Source organism: Lynx rufus, unplaced genomic scaffold (genome assembly GCF_022079265.1).
Source record: "Lynx rufus isolate CCGP_SWC_20201006 ecotype Redwood Valley unplaced genomic scaffold, mLynRuf1.p SCAF_3, whole genome shotgun sequence".
NCBI classification, from domain to species: Eukaryota; Metazoa; Chordata; class Mammalia; order Carnivora; family Felidae; genus Lynx; species Lynx rufus.
In genome coordinates, this window is record NW_025814845.1 from 47,352,136 (window position 1) to 47,374,929 (window position 22,794).

General features: G+C 35.3%; 1 protein-coding gene across 18 annotated transcripts in view; it reads left to right on the plus strand.

The window, feature by feature from the left end:
• The window catches only part of ADGRL3 (adhesion G protein-coupled receptor L3), a 497,188-nt gene that overhangs the window by 390,829 nt on the left and 83,565 nt on the right, over nt 1–22,794 (plus strand). For 17 of the 18 annotated variants that reach the window (XM_047091224.1, XM_047091225.1, XM_047091226.1 and 14 more), the window contains 2 exons: nt 15,360–15,569; nt 18,648–18,868. In XM_047091224.1, coding sequence (XP_046947180.1) covers nt 15,360–15,569; nt 18,648–18,868 — 431 coding nt within the window. The remainder of the gene's footprint in view (nt 1–15,359; nt 15,570–18,647; nt 18,869–22,794) is intronic. The other variant, XM_047091237.1, reaches the window with a different exon arrangement.

Sequence of the window (22,794 nt, forward strand, 5' to 3'; positions counted from 1 at the left end):
TTTCTCTAGTCTTTTTATAGAACTTTTATTAAAGAGTTGAAGGGGACCTGGGTGGCTCAGTCAGATAAATGTCTGACTCTTGATCTCAGCCCAGTCGTTTTCTCATGGTTTGTGGGATGGAGCCCTATACCAGGCTCTGTGCTGAGCCTGAAGCCTGCTTGGGATTTCCTCTCTTTCCCTCTCTGTTTGTTCCTTCCCTCATTCTCTCTCTCTCTCTCTCTCTCTTTCTCTCTCAAAATAAATAAATAAATGTTTTTTAAAAGTTGAAAGAATGGTACAATAAACAACAAATATACAATAAATTTATACACCATTTTTCTGAATTTACGTTTAAATTTTTGCCGCATTTGACTCTGACTTTTATGTGTATGTATGCATATATATTTAGCAGTATTGTTTGATTTTTCAAAAGTAAATTACTGACTTTATAATACTTAATTCCTAAGTCTTCTAGCATACATGTTTTAAGAACACAGACATTCTGTCTGTTCCATAAATGCACACAGGAAATTCAACATTGATAAAGTACTACCCTCTAGTACAGAAGCCATTACAATTTTTTCCAATACTTCTAATAATGTCCTTTATAGCCTTTGATTTTCCATGTAGGTCCCAATTAAGAATCACACTTTGCCTTTAATTGCCACATCTATTTAGCCTTATTTAATGTAGAAGTTTTCCTACCTGTTTTTGTCTTTCAGGAAAAGAACATTTCGTAGAATCCAGGCCATTTGTCCTGTAGGATGTTCCACAATTTCAATCTTTCTGATTATTTTCTCATAATTAGATTTGGGTTAAACATTTTTGGCACGAAAACCCTGTGGGCAATGCTATATATCCTTCCTCTTGCATCAAGAGGCCCCTTATTAGAACATTGAATAGGACATTGAACTTTTTGTAACTAAGACGAATCTGTTGAAATATATTTGAAAACTTGATTTTATTAATCTCATTTTAAAAATTGTAATGTGTTTACTGTACCCTTTATTTGTTTCTCAAGTAGTTGATGATTGTCTTTGTGAGAGGCAAAGCTTATGGTCTAATTAGTAATACAGATAAGTAATCACTAAAATCAGAATTTCGTGAGAAGTGTCTTATCATTGTGGTACAGGATGCTATGGAAACACATCAGAACAAGCTTTAACTTGTCCTTGAAGTGTCAAAGAATATGTTCTAGATGAAGGCACATAACTGTTTAAGCAAAATGAGAGAGACAGGGTTGAAGTAGCATGAAATGAGCCTAGGTTTTTGTGGTTTTAAAGTATATTTTTTCAGTAAAATTTGTATTTTTAAGAGTACTAATAACACTCTCTCTGTTTTAGTTCTGGGTTGTAGTGGAATTTTTTTTTTTTAATGTTTTATTTTCTTTTTTTTTATTTTTGACAGAGACAGAGCATGAGCGGGGGAGGGACAGAGAGAGAGGGAGACACAGGCAGACTCCAGGCTCTGAGCTGTCAGCACAGAGCCCGACGCGGGGCTCGAACTCACAGAGTGTGAGATCATGACCTGAGCCGAAGTCGGACGCTCAACCGACTGAGCCACCCAGGCGCCCCTGTAGTGGAATTTTTAAGTAGAAAGAGACCGTGGTCTTCTCATACCCAGGGTGGATCCTCATACTTACAATTTTTAGGTTCTTTATCATCTTTAGTAAATAAGCTTGACTAAGAATAGGAACTGGAGATTCATCTGCAGTTCTAGTGAGAAATATTTTATAAGAAATAAGTAATGAAGGTGTGCCTGGGTGGCTCAGTTTGTTAAGTGTCCCACATGGTCTCACAGTTCGTGTGTTCAAGCCCCACATCGGGCTCTGTGTTGACAGTTCAGAGCCTGGAGCCTGCCTCACATTCTGTGTCTCTCTCTCTCTGCCCCCCCCCCCAAAGATAAATAGACATAAAAAAAAAGATAAGTAATCAAGTTTATGGAGATTCCAAAGCCGGAGATTGGGTGAGGACTTCCCCTCTCAGAAAGGGCACCGTATCCTATAATGATAGGGATGGATATCATGTCTCTAATGTCTACATACATTGTTTCATTTAGCTCACAATACCACAATAGGTATTATCATCACAATTTATTTGCCCACTTTATAATCTGAAGAGAACTTAGAATGAGAATTAAAAATCAGGAGACTTAGAGTCATGATTCCCGTTCAAAGGAAATTGCTTCTTGTTCTCAGGCAAATCATTTGAACTTCCTGTTCCTACTATTAAATCAGTTACATAAGACTAGTAATTTTTTCTAACATTATCTCAGGATTATTTTAGGGATTGAATAAAAAAATATTAAAATCATGTTGAGAATTATAAACTTTACTGAAAAGTTTTTTAAGTTTGTTTATTTATTATTTTTTTTTATTTTTTTTCAACGTTTATTTATTTTTGGGACAGAGAGAGACAGAGCATGAACGGGGGAGGGGCAGAGAGAGAGGGAGACACAGAATCGGAAACAGGCTCCAGGCTCTGAGCCATCAGCCCAGAGCCCGACGCGGGGCTCGAACTCCCGGACCGCGAGATCGTGACCTGGCTGAAGTCGGACACTTAACCGACTGCGCCACCTAGGCGCCCCATAAGTTTATTTATTTATTGAGAGAGAGAGAACCAGCAGGGGAAGGGCAGAGAGAGAGGGGGACAGAGGATCCGAAGTGGGCTCCATGCCGACAGCCAGAGGGCCAGCAGAGAGCTAGCAGACAGTCTGATGTGGGGCTTGAACTCATGAACTGTGAGGCCATGACCTGTGCCAAAGTCAGATGCTTAGCCAACTGAGACACCCAGATGCCCCACTTAAAATATTTTTTAATTCACTATATGCTTGCCTGACCTCCAAACCCTTGAGCTCTTGAGCCTGGGAATACTTAGCTGTCAAGACCCAAATATTTAGTTTTATTTCTAATAAATTATAATGCTTTTTATATACCCCTGCACAGCTAAGTTTTCCCTAAAAAAGAGAAGAGTGTAGGCCAGTGCTTTGCATCAATTTTTGAAGTGACAGATTCTTTTTTTTACAATGAAATAGCCAATACTAGATCTGCAGCAAGATATTATCATAACTGCATATAACTTTCCAGCCGTTCAAAGTGTTGGTTAGACGGACATTGTCAATTCCTGCACTATCAGCACTCCCAAATTCCATCTAAGTGAAATTATAAATCAATACTAATACAATCAATACATAATCTTTTTTATTGATTGTGTCTCTTCTTCATTCGTGCAACAATTTTTGGCACTGACTAACTGAAAGAATTATTTTTTTAATTATTTTAAATATAATGACTTTACTTACACAATTTTCCCATGCTTAAGGAGGTATAATCAACCAACCAAGCAAATAAACTAAGCATAAAAACCTTCTCCATTCTAATGTCCTAAAAATATCCTCAATTGCTTATACTGTTCTTCGTTAGAACTAGTTGATGTGTTTACTAACTGTATTCTATTTGTTCCAGATCACAAAATTTTACTTTCTTTTCTAACATTGAGACTATTCAGCGATTGTTCTTCTTTTCGCCTAGCCTATTTCATTCCATTGTGTGTAGTAAATAAAGTGATAAAGCTAGAGAACTATTGGACTCCAGAGGAATTAGGCTAGGTTTTCCAGAATAGTTATTTATATAGCTTTCTAAGGTAGGCAACTAGGTCTACTTGTATAAATGAGATTTGAAAAGCATTTGAACAAAGATATGGCTGAACTGAACCACTTTTCCTAACTTGTTATAGACAATTCAAAGAATTGCCGGTTTACTACATGTATCCGCATAGTGTAAGCATTACTATTTAAAGGTTTTCTATGGTCGCTTGCTTACTGATTTAACTACCAGTTCATAGAACTTTTAAGATGTTAATTTTGTAAAATTTAATGTTAGCTCAAGTTATTGTCTATAGGCCTGTGTAGTAATTGTCCCCAGGGTTATTATCTGGAAGACCCCTATTCTGTTTAAAATGCAATAAATTTTTTCATGAGAGTGGAAAAAAGAAAGCCTAGTTACTAGCCCGTTTTTCTTTCTCCTGAAATTGCTTTAGTTAAGAAAATCAAATGAAAATGGAATAATGGAGTAAAAATAAGAGGTGTGCACGTGTGTGTGTATCTGAGTGTTTATATCTACATTCTGTTTTATTTAGTACCTGAAGTATAGCAGGCATACAAGGAATATTCTTAGCTTGAATCTACCAAAATTTTAGTAGATATTTAGGGTTTGGTGTAGTTTCTATCTGTATGGTTTTCATAATCTAATTATGCAAAATTACTTTCTCTTTTAAACCTAAGTTGATTTGTTTCTATTTTAAAACTTTTCTTTCTTATTGTGGTGAATTTATCTTTGCTTACATGCGGAAGGAAATTACTGGATGAGAAGAATGATACATATATAACAATGAACATATCTGCGTAATTCAAGTCTGGCTATTCCATTGTTTCCTTTCATTGTTCTTCAGCTCCTCTATGATATTCCATATCATCTATCCCCTTTAACATGTAGTTTCAAAAATTGTGTGTGTGTGTGTGTGTGTGTGTGTGTGTGTGTGTGTTAATGGAAACAATCTTAGTAGAGATTACCCATTTTGTATGAGAATTAGGAAATTTGCTGAATAATCACTGGCAAACCGTGTTAATAAAACTGTTAGATTTAATCATTGCATTCAAAGGATATTTTAAGGAAGTTTTTACCTTTGAAAGCCTGGCCCTGTCCATTTCTAAGGAACTTAGTAAAATTGGTCAGAAAAGGAATATGGGAGAGGATCTGTGGTTCTCTCCACTGTTGGTGAAGTTGTTAAGAGCATGGAGTAGTTGGCCACCAGAGTGAGCAACTTTTTGGAGAGCTCGTTGGGAAACAGCACTACCAGATCAAAAATATACTTAATATTTAATGAGTAATTATGTACATCTGTGTTATTGCTACTGAATAATGACATTAATAGTTTTTAACACTAATTAATAGTAGGGCTAAGAAGTGTGAAAAACTATAAAACATTTTTATATGTGTCTTTCTGTCCTCTGATACTGTGAATTTTATTGGATATTTAAATTTTGGGACTGTGTTATTGTGTATTTTTTTTTTAATTTTTTATTTTATTTTTTTTGGGACAGAGAGAGACAGAGCATGAACGGGGGAGGGGCAGAGAGAGAGGGAGACACAGAATCGGAAACAGGCTCCAGGCTCTGAGCCATCAGCCTGGCTCGAACTCACGGGGCTCGAACTCACGGACCGCGAGATCGTGACCTGGCTGAAGTCGGACGCTTAACCGACTGCACCACCCAGGCGCCCCTGTTATTGTGTATTTTTAAGATATGTAAGTGTGAGACTTCAAAAAGTTAGTACATAATTAAACAGATATGACTCATATTTTTTTAATTTTTTTATGTTTATTTTTGAGAGAGAAAGACACACATACAGAGTGTGAGTGGGGATGGGCAGAGAGAGGAGGAGACACATCACAGAGCCTGACGCGGGGCTCAGAACCACAAACCGTGAGATCATGACCTGAATTGAAGTCGATGTTAACCGTCTGAGTCACCCAGGCACTCCCTTAAAAAAATTATATTTATTTTTGAGAGAGAGAGAGATTACTCATATTTAATAGAAATAGCTCTGACATGTTTCTTTCTTTTTCTGTCTTTTTTTTTTTGAGAATTAAAATTGAATAAAGTCAGAAGTAAAATTCACTTTGACCTATGGTTCTGCTCTTACCAAGCCTATATTACATACATTCCTAGTATTATGTTTTATCCAATGTGATGATATCAAACTAAATATCTTCTCAACAGAAATGTTGAGCCTAGGGGTGCCTGACTGAGTTGATAGAGCATAAAACTCTTGATCTTGGGGTTATGAGTTCAAGCCCCACATTGGGTGTAGAGATTACTTAAAAATAAAACCTTCAAGAAAAATATTGACCATAGAATACAAAGGATTTTATTTAATATCTTTACCTAATAGGTTTTCAGACTTGTAGGAATTAGTTCTCATCTCTCTAAATATGCCCTTCCACTTTGTATCTAGAAGCTTCTTTTGGTAGACCAGCTGTTTGTCAATCAGTTCTTTTGCATCTGTGAATTCATCTCTGTGTCCAAAATATTCATCATTTTTAAACACATCCAAGCACACTGGTTGTTAAATAATGTAAAACACTATCAAGGATAATGGTTTTAAAGCAGTGAGGTGACTTTACTTTATGAAATCAAGATTGGTTTCCAAATAATAATAAAGGTTTTAATAAAGGAATGAGAAAGTCCTGTTTAACTTGATTGCCCTTTCTGGTGACTTTTTTTTTTTTTTTTTGGAAAATCTTAAATCCCCAATAATGTTTTCTCTGTATGGGATTTTGTCCTAACCTACACAGAAATTCATGCAACTCAAATGGAGTCAGTCTATCTTTTTCTCGGTTCCTTATAGCTTTTTCAGAGTTCAGTAGCTTTGGAGAAACATCATAAAAATTTGTTTTATTATAATCTTTTTCTTCATTCTTATCTGTCATATAAGACATTCTTAGGGAATGTCATTAGGGAAGTTAGGGAAAGACATTCTTCTTGTCCCACACTTTGAAAATATGATTTTATAGAAGGCCAATATTCTCACGTCTTCTCTATGGCCAGCAGCAATGATATCCATCTTGTAGGTACATGTCTTAGGAGACTGTCTCCTTCCCTTTCTAGAAAATTTAAAAAAAAAGAAGAAAAGAAAAAAAAAAACACCTATGCCCATTTTGAGGGAACTGAAAAATGACCAAAAAGTTTCATTATGAAACTTCATTATCATAGTAAGCACACCACATCTCCTTATAGCTACCTTATGTACAAGGTATACAGGACATTTAGTAGGTAAGAAGTTTATAGGCTGGATTGACTTTTCCAAAATTTACATTTGCACTGTCTATTGAATATGCACATAGATGCGCAAAGTCTATTTTGTGCCTGGACAACGTGTCAACAATCTTTCGTTTTATGTCTTCTGAAGTTCCATTAAAACTTTTATAGAAATCAAGAAAATGATTTCAAACTCCATGTTTCGGGACACCTGGGTGGCTCAGTCGGTTAAGTGTCCCGCTCTTGATTTGGGCTCAGGTCATGATCTCACAATTAGGGAGTTCAAGCCCTGCATTGTGCTTGTCAGCACAGAGCCTTCTTGGACTTTTCTCTCTTCTTTTCTCTCTGCCCCTCCCCTCTCACACAGGTTCTCTCTCTCTCTCTCTCTCTCTCTCTCTCTCTCTCTCAAAAATAAACATTAAAAAAAAAGAAAGTTCAAACCCCATGTTTCAAATCAAAATACCTAAGAGCTAGGGGAAACATATTTTGTTGCCATGATTCAATATGTCACCTGATATACTAGAGAAAGTATGGTCATTGGTTAAGATCTGACAGAATCAGCTCGACACTATGAAGGGACAAAACATTGGCTATCCAAATTTCCCCTTCTGTTTTCTCACAGCACTGCAATGTGCAATCTCCAAGTCAGGAACAAAACAATAATGGGAACAAACAGTAATGAATGTTTATTCTTATGGTATACTCCAATGCATTCAATGAGCGTTCATTTCAACTGAGCATTCCTGTCTTTTTTGGGGGGAGATTAAAAAAAAACTTTTGGTTTTATAAAAACTTTCCTGCCTCATCCTAAACTTGTGAGATTCAACCTCCATATCCACATTCATACAACCTTCTCTCTCATGTGTAGTCCCAAATTTATTTCTGCATATTGTACGAAATGCTCTACTTTGCTTACTTCTCCAATATGGTTTCATGAATTCTTCCATGTGTCTTTAAAATAGCACAGTTGTTTGGCCTGTTTTAGTATTGTCATCTTATTATATTATTGTCATTCTCAGTTTCAGTAATGAATTGTTAGAAACATGGTCACAATATTTACAGTGTTAAGACTTGAAGTAGCACAAAGCACCATACAAATCAATCCATACAAAGCAATGGATACATACAAATGGATACATACCAAAATCAATCCAAAGTCAAAGAGGAAGACATGATCACAAGCAGTGAAGCTGTTATCACTCAGAGGGATGCAACATTGGATGATCCGATACTGGGAAGTGCAAATAACGGATGCCAACATCAAGAGTCAGGGTGAAAAACAGCAGGAGTCGCTAAAGAAAATGGGTAATCAATGCTACATGAATTTGACACTGCAGATACTATAGCTTCCAGCCTGTGTTCAGCCAGACTATCATACAGATTTTATAATTTTCTCCCAAACTTCTGAAGCATCTCTGAAGGCTGAGATCCTTTCATGAAGGATCTTTCCCAGCATTCGAAAACACAAAGCTAGGATAGTCCTGAGCAAACCTCGACAGTTACTTACCCTACCACTAATCCTTTCTCTGTTGCATACTAGGTGAATCATCTGGAGTAAATTACTTGTTCTTTGTGCTTCAGTTCCTTCATCTATAACTTGGAGATAATAATAATATCACATCATAATGTTTTATGTGATTGCATATCCTAATAAAACAAATAAGCACTTCTAACACGGTATGACATTTTAAAAGTTATGTTTTGGCTATCGTCATCATCATCACCTTACTTTACTTAGAAACACTAAGGATGGAATTTTCTGTCTGCCTAGCTTCATTCCCTACCCTCATCCCAGATACTTATAAAATCTTCTTTCTTATTTACTGCTCAGTCATTTCATTGCCTTTGAAAAGTTCTAACTCATCACTAATCTATTATTGGTTCATCAACTTTAATCTACCCTTTTTAACCTATTACTGTGTTTAACGCAGCGCCAGTAAGATACTTACTTAGTTCCTACATTTTCTACTATCTTCTTTTCTGTTTCCTTATTTTCTGGTGGTTGTAAATTTGGCTCACCAAATATGGTGAATTAAATATTTTTTTTTAATTCAAAGCAAGAAAATGTCAAATAACTTTGAGGCTGCTATGCTACACTTTTGAAACCAAGATTTGCTGAATAAGTTCCATTGAATCCAAAGGACAGTTGGTTATGTATGTTTTTGTGTGCTCTTAGGTGCCAGTATCTCTCTCTTAGCAATAAATGCCTGAAAATATTTAGATTGTTTTTTTTTTCAATGTAATACAAATCTGAAAAATTTTGCTGATTTTTTGGTTAATTTACTGTGAAAATATTAAATGCGGTTATGTTGTTCGTCTCACTGTCTTACTCAACTTTGACCTTCATCTTCTTCCACAAGGAAATCCTAATTTCCTGAGTGCATTGAACCCTTTATTTTTGCAAGCATTTGCAGAGTGAACTGTGTCTGATGACCTGTCTCCCAAGAGTTAGAGCAATGCTAGGAACTGATTTACACAGTTTACACAACATTCATCAGAAAATAGCCTTTTGTAACCTTACTGGCCTTATGCTTTTGTGATATATTAATAGCAAAGCAAGTGCTCATATTTTTGCAAAAAAGAAAGAAAGAAAATTTATTTGAGTTATGTTCCAAATATTTCAGAAAGAAATAATGTTTAAGAGGCAATTTAAAAAATCATATTATTATGCTTTAACAAATCTGACTGAACATTTAAATGATACATTATTATGCAGAAAGTTAAACAGGTTCTTGATAATTACTGGCCCAGAATTAATAATTATATGGAGTGATTGTTCAAGTAGTGTCTAGAAAATATAACTTTCTAAAATTATGATAAAAGAAAAACCATCCGGAGGGTTTACAAATTAATTCACATAGTTCATGTCCCATCTGGAAACACTTATGCAGTTAAAATGAAAAACATTTCACAATCTATTTCTCCATCTTGTTTGTTGACTTGCCTTTTGGACAATAAAGTTAGAAACATCAAGACTTCCACCAAAGGTCTTAGTATACTCAGATTAATTATTTTAAAATCATGAGACGAAAGTCACGTTTTCCTTTTCCATAAATTTGGATTTAGTTTCATTAAATGTACCTGTTTGTATCTTTGAGTATTTTACATTGACAGAGTGTCTTCCACAAAACATCATTGTGTAGGGCATTTTTTTTCCCCCAAATGTGACACTCACCCTTTTGTGACATTTGTGTTACTCTCTAAGCTCTCCATCGTGATAGGCAAAGCAAATTCACTGAGACAAACAGAAAACAGAAAATCACAAACTTTGTGTAGATTTGACAAAATATTTGGCATTTCAAATATGAATAGAAATGTCATAGAAAACCTGAAAAACAAATATTGTTTTAATAAAAATTTCTTTCTAGAGAGTATAGAATCATTTCATTTTCCAAAAGTATCTTCTTTCTGGAATATCATTCTGGGAATCATTCTGTCATTCTGCTTGAAGACTTCCTTTCACACCTCTCCATCTTCTCTTAAGAAGTTAATCTCCTTGAATCTTTTGATTTTTTGTCTTAAAAAAATTTTTTGTGAGTTTTTCAAGAATTCTTCCCAACAGATTATAGTAATCTATGTATGGTCAGACTCTGGGGGGGGGGGGGTGATTAGGTATATATCTCCCGTTGCTACTTTGTCTTTTTGTTATAGGTTAAAGAAGAATATAAAGGTGAAATTGAGCACCTTTGTGTTATATTATGTAAAAGTTATAAACACATTTGTGCAATAGTGTATGTAGAATTCAGATTCTAAAGTTAAAATCTGCCTCCTTCAGATAATGCAGGCACTTTGTGACCTTAATTCATCAATAGCACAAATATAATTAACATAAAATAAACTGGCAATGTTACAAAGCGAACTTAGGTAATTCATCAGTTGGTTGGGATAATGTTTTGTGTCCAATGTTTAATGTTAGTTAAAATAACATTAACATTTATTCTTGTCACAGTTATTATTTTTCTGATCCAACCCTTATCATTCATACAGACTTTTGATTATTTAAATGAAGGCTGCTGTCAAACAAGAAAATAATCCAGACTATTTTCAAATTAAAAAAGGAAATAAGAGGGGCACTTGGGTGGCTCAGTCGGTTAGGCGTCCTACTTCAGCTCAGGTCATGATCTCACAGTTTGGAGTTCAAGCCCCACATCAGGCTCTGTGCTGATGGCTGGGAGCCTGGAGCCTGCTTTGGATTCTGTGTCTCCCTTTCTCTCTGCCCCTCCCTGGCTCACTCTCTGTCTCTCTCTCTCAAAAATAAATAAACGTTAAAAATTTTTAAAAAGGAAATAAGAAACATTGACTTTCTTGCTTTCATATATATTATCTTAATTACTTATCACAAGACGCTGAAGCCTCAGTCATTTTATCTCTATGTGTATGGGGCTTTTGATACTCAAAAGGTTAAGTAGTTGTTCAAGGTAACAATTGTGAAGTTAGAGTGGCAGGGTTAAATCCATGCCTTGAGACCCTAAGACTTATTTCTGAAGTCTTCTTGCTTCGTTGCATAGTTTGGCCTCCATTGTCATAATTAATGTAACACCTTGACGTTTCAACATATCTTAAAATATTATGGTGTAACATCCTTCTCATTCTTCAGCTCTAATTTTCTTTATCTTTTAGTTAAGATTTTAGAGTGTGTGATTTAAAAACCAAAGAGTTCCAAAGATTGTGCAATGGACAGCGTGACACAAATTTTAGTTTATAATTTAAATCCATTCTAGAAGATGGGGATAATTAGAGAGTCATTCAATCAACATATTAATTGTGCATCCACTCTATGGTATATAATTTTGTGTTATACCTGTGGATACAATTGTGATTAGAAAGATAAAACAATTTATTCTCTTGGAGTATAATTTCTAGAGGGAGACACACACAGTATACAAGCAATATTAACAAAATATATACTGTAGATAAGTGCTGATGAGAAAAATAATGCAGGAAAAGTAATAGAGAAAGAGTCAGAATGGGGAAAATGTGGTTGCAATTTCAGATATGGTGACTCAGAAAAACTATGAGAAGGTACCATTTGAAAGAGGGACTGAAAGAGGGTATCAAGTAAGCCATGCAGCTGTCTTTTGGAAGAGCATTCCAGGCGAAGGGAAGAGCAAATGCAAAGATTCTGAGCCTGGAATGTCTTTGACATATTCAAAGAATGGAGCAGGACAACTCGGTGGAATTAACTGAATGAAGGGGAGAATAGGAAATGCCATGTAGATGCTGATGTTATAGTGCCTTGCAGACCTTTGAAAGACTGGTTTTTACTGTCATTGAGATAGAAGACATTGGATGCCTTTCATCAATGAGTCATATCATCTGAATTGTATTTAAAAATAATCTCTCTTCCCTGTTGTAGAGGGAAGGGGGGTGAGGATCAAAGTGGGGAGGTCAGTTAGGGGGCTACTAAAAAAATGGATGGCTCCAACCACTTTGGTGTAGTTGAAGTGATGGGCATATACCAGCTTTAGAAGGCAGAGCCCACAAGATGTCCTGGTGGATAAAGTGTGGCATGTGAAAGAGAGGAATCAACGTGACTCATAAGTTTTTGGCAAGAATACCTCAAAGAATGTTGTTGTTGTTGTTTACTGAAATGGGAAAACAGAGGGAAGAAAAGTTTGTTTGCAGGGTGGAGGGAGAAACAGGATATGATGAGGATCTCAGTTTTTAACATGTAATACTTGAAACCTTTTTAAGCATTCAGTGGAGATTAAAGGGATGTTAAACCTATACTGATATAGGTAATTCAGCTCTAAGGCATTTGGTCTAAGCAGAGTGCGATTATCATCATCATTCAAAAACAAATATTTATTAAGGATTTTTCATTTGTCAAACCTAGTAGTACTACATGTTGGGTTAAAACATTAATAAGATATTAGATTAATAAGATTTCAAGGCACATAATGTTATGTATAGTACATGTTATAAGTGATTGAGTTATATAGTGCTCACAAACATCAAACCTTGGAAATAAGAATACTTGATCGATCATCATACTGTTACACCATGCCTAAGAGTTTTATTCAATTGGCCATCCTCTTGAAGGGGATGTGGTTTTTTTCATAGCTTGGCCTTCTGAAAGTTCTGTTATGGTACGCTATGATAAAGAAGGCTATACTTACAGCTTTTATTGGCATTTAATATCCATTGTTCTTTTCCTTTCATCTTATTTATAAAATTCAAGTGGTGAGTTGTATCCTGAAGGGCGCTGCTATCACAGTATAGTAAGCACAGGGTGGTTGGTGTTGATGATTTCTGAGCTAGACACTAATACCTGAAAGGTGAATTCATCACTAGACTTTTTTTGTTCTGTCTTTGAGTGTAATGTACTTTTTCTACTGATGTTTTGACATCTGGTATTCTTAATAACTCTGCATGGGGTTTTTGATGGACTTATGAAGGCACTGAGTAAAGTAAATACATTTCTAATAATGCAACTACCCAGACAAAGGAAGGGGTTTTTTGGTTTCTCTTTCTTTCTTTCTTTCTTTCTTTCTTTCTTTCTTTCTTTCTTTCTTTCTTTTCTTTCTCTTTCTCTTTCTCTTTCTCTCTGTCTCTCTCTCTCTCTCTCTCTGTCTCTCTCTTTCTCTCTCTTGTTAGTGTTTTAGGTCTTTAGGATACATTTGAGAATGTATTATACCTGCCATCTTTCCCATTATAGAAGACTGCTGTGCTGAACATTGGTGCTTGATACTCAAACACAGCATCTTTCCTTTGAGTCAAAGAAGAGAGCAAATAGCCCTCTGTTCAGGGAACCGGGTAGCACTAACCACTCTCCACATTCAAATAGTAAAAGTAATTTAAGCTATCTGAGACCCAACACTATGTTAGTAGTGTCCCCTGGAGAACAAAGCAGTTAAAGCAAAATTTCATGTAGTTTTCTTTTCATGATTTCAGCTCCTTCCGAGAAATATACCTAGAGTTATGCAGGAATATTTCAAAACGGTTTCATTGACAGTGTGCTAGCAGAGTTCTGTATCAAATAACAACTGTGAAGTCTCATCTGGCAATCTGAGAAGAGCTATGATTTAGGTTACAGCATAGGGACTCACTTGTAAGAATTTTCATATTCAGAATAATCTTTGTATGATGTTTGTAAAAAACCTAAAAGTATGAAGTTTGAATAGACACAAGTAACACTGGAAAACCTGGATATTTATGTATTTTGAAAGTGAGTTAACAGTGTGGAAGACAACCAAATGTAGTAACCTCCATCCTAAAATAACAAGCAATGTGTATGATCTACACAGTGGAAAAAGATGTCAATTAGAAATGCATTTCTTTGTTTTTAACTAAAAAATTTCCCATCCTCATATTACACTTGCACTGCTTATGCACATATCCATAAAAATCGAAGTCACTGTGTTTTTTGTCCTTTAAAATTTTGTATAAATGGCATCATACAGATCCCTTTGCCACTTACATTTTAAAAAAATCTAATGTTAGGTTTTTGAGAAGAAGTCCTACTTATGGAAGTTAGGTCTTCAGGGCTTTTCCAGAAACCTGTGAAGAAAAGAGGCATTGACAGTCATGGACAATTTCTGAACTCTCCTCCAATACCTTGGCATGCTGCTGTGTTGGGCCACTATATATTCTAATGCTTCACAGAAGTGTTTTGGGTAGAGTCAGTCTACCATAGGGAAGGAATAGAGTCTGGAATCTTGGAACAAGGACAGAAATGAGATAGTACAAAGAACAAGGAACATGGATGGTATGGAACTCTCAAGATTATTTTAACAGAACCAAAAAAAAAATTGCAGTTTTAGTACAGAAGCTTTTATGAGCTTTTTCTTTTTCTTAGCTCTATCTGTTTTATGCTGTTATAGGGTATAGTAATACTGAATGCTTATTTTCCATCTATGTATAACAGGCTCTATTCATGCAAACCCGTCAAGGATCAAACTTCCTGATCTCCTTAAGCCATTCAATATGAATATAAATCCAGTGTATATCCTCACTCTTTTAGATCTTCCACTAAATAAATGGTGCACATATGTGGCTGTTCATCAGAATTAACTGGGAATCTTTATAAAAATACATACTTTTATGAACTCAACCTTGGAAATTTTAATAAAGAACCTACAGAACAGAGGAATTGTATTTTTTTTATTAAAAAATCCCTTGGTGATTGAAAAAGCATTTCAGTTGAGACACCACTTCCTTAAGCATATAGCTTAATTTTTTAAATAGAGTATTCCCTAGTGGGAGTTGTCAAAGAATTAACCTAAAAAAGTGATATGAGTTGAAAAAATAAAATTTTCCCTGAAATCTTAGGCCAGAATTAAGTTAGGTTGCTTCAACCATTTGCATCCTAAAAGCATATTTAATCAAGAAAGGTACAAACACTGCTGACATCCCTGAATAGCAAACTGATTTAAACCTCAGAAAATATAAAATCTTTTACCTGTGGACTAGAAAACCTGAACAATTAAGTTATCTTATTCATTGTGTGTGCATAGGATATTTAGCGTATTATGATAATCATGCTTCATGAATCCAGGCCCTCATAAGACTTCACAATCTGTTATGCATAAGTGCAACTTATGGCTTTTCTGTTGTATTTCCAGCACAGTGATGCGGTCCATGACCTTCTTCTGGATGTGATCACGTGGGTTGGAATTTTGCTGTCCCTTGTTTGTCTCCTGATTTGCATCTTCACATTTTGCTTTTTCCGTGGGCTTCAGAGTGACCGTAACACCATCCACAAGAACCTCTGCATCAGCCTTTTTGTAGCTGAACTGCTCTTCCTGATTGGGATCAACCGAACGGACCAACCAGTAAGCAGCTTCCACTGATGTTAGGAAAAAATGTCTCCATCTCCAGCTTTCTAATACCCAAAATATTCTTGTTTGAAAGTATCCTCTCTTCTAGTTGTCTAAGATAATTCTTAATTTTCAGATCTTACTCAGTTTCCCTTTTTCATACCCCATTGTTGTAAAGAGGCAGTAAATGTTAGGGATGTATGAATGTGCATTTCTTGAGAAATTCTGTTCGTAACCTTGCAATTCTAAGGAACTGTATCTCCTCATTAGTTTGTATGGGTGGGTGTTTGTTTCATTTTGTTTTTATCAGAGCAGAATGTTGATGAATGTTAAATACAATCATGTGGGGAATTGAAGAATATCTCTCCTGATAGATACAATTGTTATTTTTCAAAGTTTATCACATACTCTTTTTTTTCAAGTTTATTTATTTATTTATTTTAGTAATCTTTACACCTGGTGCGGGGCTCCAACCCACAACCCTGATAAGAGTTGTATGCTTTCCTGACTGAGCCAGCCAGGTGCCCCCATCATATACTTAAAAAAAATCAGTTTATATCATATTAAAAACTTCATGTATAAAATGAGTTTTTTTAATTGACCTATTTGGAAAATAGTTTAAACCATAGGTCATTTTTAGAATTTATAAACTCTTCCCAAATTTTGTTTGACACACATTTGTGCAAGTTCTGTTTTTACATCTTTAATGCCAGCTTTGTACTTTACTACTATGTTCAGTCATCAGAAAATGAAAGAGAGGAAGGAAAGAAGTAGGAAAAGTAAAAGGGGGAAACGAACTGCACCAGCCAACTGTTTGGGGTGAAACCAAACAGAAAACGTGAATAACAGATAGTATCTAATTATTCAACAGAGTCTATGCCTGCTTATACTTTTTGTGAGGCCCGTTCTATTTACTTAGGATTCATGCACATAGCGCAAGTTTGCTTCATGACTAAACTGCAATTGAGAAAAAAAACTTCCATTTTTTTAGAGATGTGTAGGCATAATAAATAATTCATTCCCTTAATGCTGTTCTCTGGTTTGTGTCCATAAGTATGGAGTACTTTACAATAATAATGCAGTTGGATTCATGTTTGTGATTACACATTCATGATTAATGGCTGTAAAGGGTACAATTATGGTGATTTTACTTTTAATTGGTTATCATACACAAATGTGACAGCTTTTCCCATAAATGCATACATATGAATAAGCAATCAAAGTGCACATTGCTTTCCCAAAAGAGTTAAGTCTTCTGATAACAAAAATTAATAGTTGAGGTTCTAACTCTAAAAAGCAAGAAATGGAAAACTGTGCTATTTCCAAGAAGAAATCATTTCATTCTCTTGTTAACCTGCAATTCAAATGCTGTGTGATTTCTTTTCATTTAGAAACCTTATTCATACTTTTGTTTCCTAATGTACATATGGTATGACAAACTTCACCACACGTTGTGTGCTGCACAAACTAACTTCTGACAAGTAGCCTAGAGAACAAAGATTGATATGAAAAAGTTGAGTAGAGTGCATCTTAGCCCAACTTGTCTTTCTTCTTGTCCTCTTCCTGCCTTTTCTACGGTGAGTAGGCTCGGCTTTGTCTCTAGCCTGGTGATGTGAGACATCCTCATCGCCATCTCTCTTACTTGGTGAAACTGACTTGGCCTTTGTCTCTGTCTCAAGGATCATACTTATCATTGAATCTGTAATAATCTGATGATTTCTATAAATTTGTTGCCTTTTTCTAGTAGGAGCTATAGATTTTTAACTAGAATTTCTTAAATTAAAAATAAAGACTGCTGCTTCCCCAAGGAGTGAGAATTCCAGAACTCACATAAGAAAATGAATATATGGTCAGCTGAAACTCGTAGTGCCTTAGAGAATATGCCAAAGTAGGGGCTGGCTGTCTTCTAGGCCAACATTTTTTATGATAACAAAAAAAAAAAAAAGAAAGAAGGAAAGAAAGAAGAAAGAAAGAAAGAAAAAGAAAGAAAGAAAGAGAAAGAAAGAAAAAGAAAGAAAGAAAGAGAAAGAAAGAAAAAGAAAGGAAGAAATAGAGGGAAAGAAAGTACTCTGGAGCCTTCTATTTTATTTTATTTTAAACCTACTTTTATACTTTTTAGTATGAACTTCCCAATGCCACCTTAAATCCTTTCTGAAATCAAGCAGGGAAGAAATAAACAAGCAAATAATAATAATGAATTGGTGATCCCATCACAAAATACTATAATTATTTTATTTTTATTTTTTAATCGTTATTTATTTTGAGAGAGACAGCAAGCATGAGCAGGGGAGGAGCAGAGAGAGAGGGAGAGAGAGAATCCCAAGCAGGCCCCATGCCATCAGCACAGAGCCCGCTGCAGGGTTGCAACCTAGGAACTAGGAGATGGTGACCTGAGCTGAGACTGAGTCAGATGCTCAACCAACTGAGCCATCCAGGCGCCCCTCGTTTTGAATTTTAAGAGCTTTTATTCTCCTTGGTTTTAATGTTTCTCTTTCATTTACAATTGAAGAATTTAATATGTTAGAACACCCATGATTAAGGCCAAGAAAAATAATTCATAGTTATATTTTTAAAACTTTAATCTCAGAAATAATTATCAATAACTAGGCTCTTATTAGAACTTTTTCCTAAATTTTATTATTTTTCCTTATAATACTATGCTGTCATCTGTAAGACATTATTAGTAGAATGTTAAATATAGTTTTGAAAGGTAGGTTATACTTAATTAGGTTTTAATATCTGAAATTTAAGAATCTTATTTAGGTTATTTTTTGACAGACCTATTGTATTACCGCAGTCTTGATAAAATTTTTTTTAAGTTTATTTTTATTCACTTTGAGAGAGAGAGAGAGAGAGAGAGAGAGAGAGAGAGAGAGAGAGACAGGATCCCAAGCAGGCTCCATGCCATCAGCACAGAGCCCAATGCGGAGCTCAAACTCACAAACCGTGAGATCACGACCTGAGCCGAAATCAAGAATCAGACGTTTAACTGACTGAGCCACCCGGGCGCCCTGATAAATATTTGTTTTGATGTTATGGTAGTTGGTGATATTTCATTTGGTTGTCATTCAAATCATTTGTTCTCTTTCCTAGATTGCCTGTGCAGTTTTTGCTGCCCTACTACATTTCTTCTTCTTGGCGGCCTTCACCTGGATGTTCCTGGAGGGAGTGCAACTCTATATCATGCTGGTGGAGGTTTTTGAGAGTGAGCATTCACGGAGGAAATACTTTTACCTGGTTGGCTATGGGATGCCTGCGCTCATAGTGGCTGTGTCCGCGGCGGTAGACTACAGGAGTTATGGAACAGATAAAGTGTGAGTTTATGTTTTCTTTCCTTTTTCTTTTTCTTTTCTCTTTTGAAATCTAGTTGAAATAAGTGCCTTGTATTTTCTTGGAAGCTAAGGTCTTTATATCACCTCATAGCAATAGATGTTTGAACTGGAGAAGCAAATGGGAGTAATTCAATTCATGAGTATACTTTTGTTATGAGGTAGAAAGAGGAAAAACCTTGAGATTCAGTATGATTCTGTTAGAAAAGAACTTAATTGTCCCACAACTACATCATACGCTTGAGTAATTATAAGAAGATGATTTTTAATGTCTTTCAGAGCATTGAGACATTTGTCAAATGTAGAACTAGCTATGTCAGAAACTGTGTATTCAGAGGACAGTGTAGTCCCTGATATTAATGGCTTCTGTTCTTCCTTACCTGTCAGTTCTAGTTACTGGAAATAAATTTATATCATTAACAGCAAGAGAGACAATAGGAACAGGGGCAGCTTGTATTTTTCCCTTTTTTTTTCCCTAGGTGAGTATTGGGTCAGAGAGATGAATTTTGGTTTCAGTGTACGTTCAAATTGGTGAGACATACATGTAGAGATGTCCAACATACTGGAAAGGAATTCAGTGAAAAATATTTTTGTAATCCACATCAATATAACAGTTGGAACCCTGAGCATGAATGAAAGTTTCAATAGAAAAACGTTAGAAAGAAGACCAAGATAGATCTCTGATGAATACCCACATTTAGGACAGAGATTGAGGCGGGAAAATAAAAATAGAGAAAGGCGAGAGGTGACCAGAGCCTTGAAAGAGAATCATGAGGAAAATGAGAAGGCAGTTTCAGGATGGTGTTTCAGAATACCATCTGTAGTGTTCTATATCAAAGATAATTCAAGTAGGATAAGCACTGAGGAAAAATGATTTGTCCTTTGCAACAATTATTTTGCTAGTGCTGGAAGCAGAAACCAAATTGGAAGATTCAAAGAGAGAAGTCAATAGCAAGATAGTAGAGTTTTCAAGTATTACCTGCACCCTGAAAAAGTTTGAGAAATAATGAAAGGATTAACTCATGATAACAGTAGTGAAGAAGAATTTTTAAAAATAAAGTCCGAAGAATGTCTAGGGTGGGAAGAGTCAAGTTGATAGGAGGAGACTAATAGAGAGAAAATATCTTATGCTTCATTTGTATTTAATATAGAGAGAGGCTGAATGAAAAGGAAAGGTCCTGGGGGATAGAAAGGCATAAGATTGTACATAAGATTAGGAAAACCTTATTTAATAACGAAAGTGGCATTGGAATTCACGTGGTCCAAGACATTAATTTTACAGATGAAAAAAAAAAATCAAAGATCAGATGATTAATTGCCTGGCCCATGATGCTAGAGCTAGTTAGTGGCAGATGTGTGTGATAAAACAGGTCAGATTTATTTCCACTAAACTAGGATGTTTTGGGAAGAGTAAAATGACCCCTCTCTTCTGAGATGAGTATGAAGGAAAGAAAAGATAAGATAAATTTCAAAGTGGAAGAACTTTTCCATCAAGCAGAAGAACCTGACTTCGGCTGAGTGAATAGGTGAGGTCATTTGGAGAGGACAGGAGATTTGAAAAGCCTTGAAATGAGCACTATGGAAAATGTGTTAAGGAGCCAATTAGACATTAATAAGATTTCCAAGCAGTAGTGAAGGCTCAGATGAGGTTAGATAACATCAATTTGTACAGAAGTTAATAAGCCAAATTTCATGACTTGCCACCAGCAATCAGCAGCCTGAATATGCTGGCAATAAAGCAGCTCACTTCCCAGAAGAGAGAATTCATAAGGAGAGAAGACAAGCAGAAGTGTTACTGGGAGCACAGTTAAAGTGGAATACATGTCTGTTCCGAGGCACGAACACTGTGATTGAAAGAAGACTGTCTCACTTCTGTTGATTGTCCCCCCCTCCTCCCCCGCCCGGAGTACGGTGAAGGCTATATGAGGCCATTTGTCTAAATACAACAATAATAATTTCTTAATCTGACCTTTATGAATTGTGGTCAAGTCTGAGTTCATTTTGTGGATCCCAGTGACCACTGTAGAACAAATTAGGATTAAAGACATTAAAAATGTTTGCCTCTAAAGACCTCTTAGGGGTGGGGGGATTAAATCAAAAGTTTGTTGTTGTTGTTGTTGTTGTTGTTTTTAATAAAACCTTTATTGATATAATCCACATACCATAAAATTCACTCTTTCAAAGTGTATGCTTCAGTAGATTTTAGTACATTCACAGTTATACACCCATCACCACCGTCTAATTTTACAACGTTTTCATCAACTTAAAAAGGAACTGTCTAGCAGTCACTACACTTAGGTCATCGGATTTTATACTTTAATTAATGTACATCCCCTCTCAGATATTAAATTGAGTGATATGTAATTATTTGTGACCTTATAGCATTCGAATATTCTTCTCAATAATTTCATTTTACTCTCTTGCAGTTCCTGATTTGCTTTTATTTTATTTATTTTTTTCTTTTTAGATATTTCCAAATGTTCCTGTTACTAAACTGACTCAGACTTGCTTGCTTTGTGTTTTAGTCATTTATTTTGAGACAGATGTCATTTTCTGGATAGTAGGAATCTATCTTTTCTTAGAATCAATAATATGTAAGTCTCTTGTGACTGTTCAATCTTTGGCCATCATTGCTTTAATTTCCTGCACCATAACTGGAAGCTCTCATTTACTGACATTATTACTGTGTGGGAATAGAGGCTAATTTACTTCCCAGGCACTGATTTAAAATAAGCCTTGATAATAGTTCGGTTCCACAATTATGATTTTTCCCAACACAAAGAGCAACAAAGCAGATATAGAGAAAAGGAAGGATAGATGAAAGAGGGAGAGAGGAGAATAAGGAAAATTGCTTAAAATTCTATCATAGGCAGGCATAGAGCATTTGGTGGCTCTTTTGTGCATCTTAAATACATTGTCCACAGAGAGACCTTCAGAATACATGAAAAAAAATGTTTAACTTCTACCGATTGGGAATTCATCCAACCCAGTGTCTATTTTGCCCATTGAAGAAGCAGGTGTGGAGAAAGAAACATTATTCAGTCATTTGTATTTACTTGAGAAGCTGAAATGAACAGATCATGTTTTCTATCAGGTGTTTAATCAAGATATCTTCTCAAAGAAAAATATAAGCAATGAATTTTTACACAACTCGAGGGATTTCTATGTATAGAATTATATATCTTGTTCCTTATTATCAAATCTGTCTTTGTTGTTCCAGTTTCTGTTACTATTGTTCATTGCTTTTATTTGACTTTGGATGGCATTCCTGACTCCCTGTTCATCTCCTCTTTTTTTCGTGTAAATCTACTATCTCAATTGCACTGTTCCTTTTGTTTGTCTGTTTACCAGCGGCCCCTTCTTATATGCTACATTGACTTTTTTTTTTAATACAAATCCAGTCTTAAATAAATTGGAATTAGCCAGAATTCAGAACATATTATCCGCCACTTTCTGTAAATTGTTATTAAGCTCAATACATTGAATTTTTATGTCTAGGAAATCTATTTCACTTATTATTGGAACTTTATTACTAAGTTTTTACTCCTCAGTTTCAACCACTCAGAGTACATCTAGAATAAAACCATTGAATATATATTAGAGTAATCCAAATAATAATAAACCTTTTTCCCTTTTCTCTCCTCTTAATGTACTTATATTTTACTATACTGCCAATGAGATTTTATCTCTGAAAACTTTAATAATAATAATAATAATAATAATAATAGTAATAATTGCTTACATTTCTAAAAAGTAGGGAAGCATATCAATGGGAGATAAAATCAGAGATAAAATTACTTTTGTAGGTTAAATGAATGTTATTTTGATGCAGATAGTGGTAACTATCATATTTCATCTGGCTGATGCGTTATGATGTGTTTTTCTATGAAATGTTAGGGTTGTTGATTACT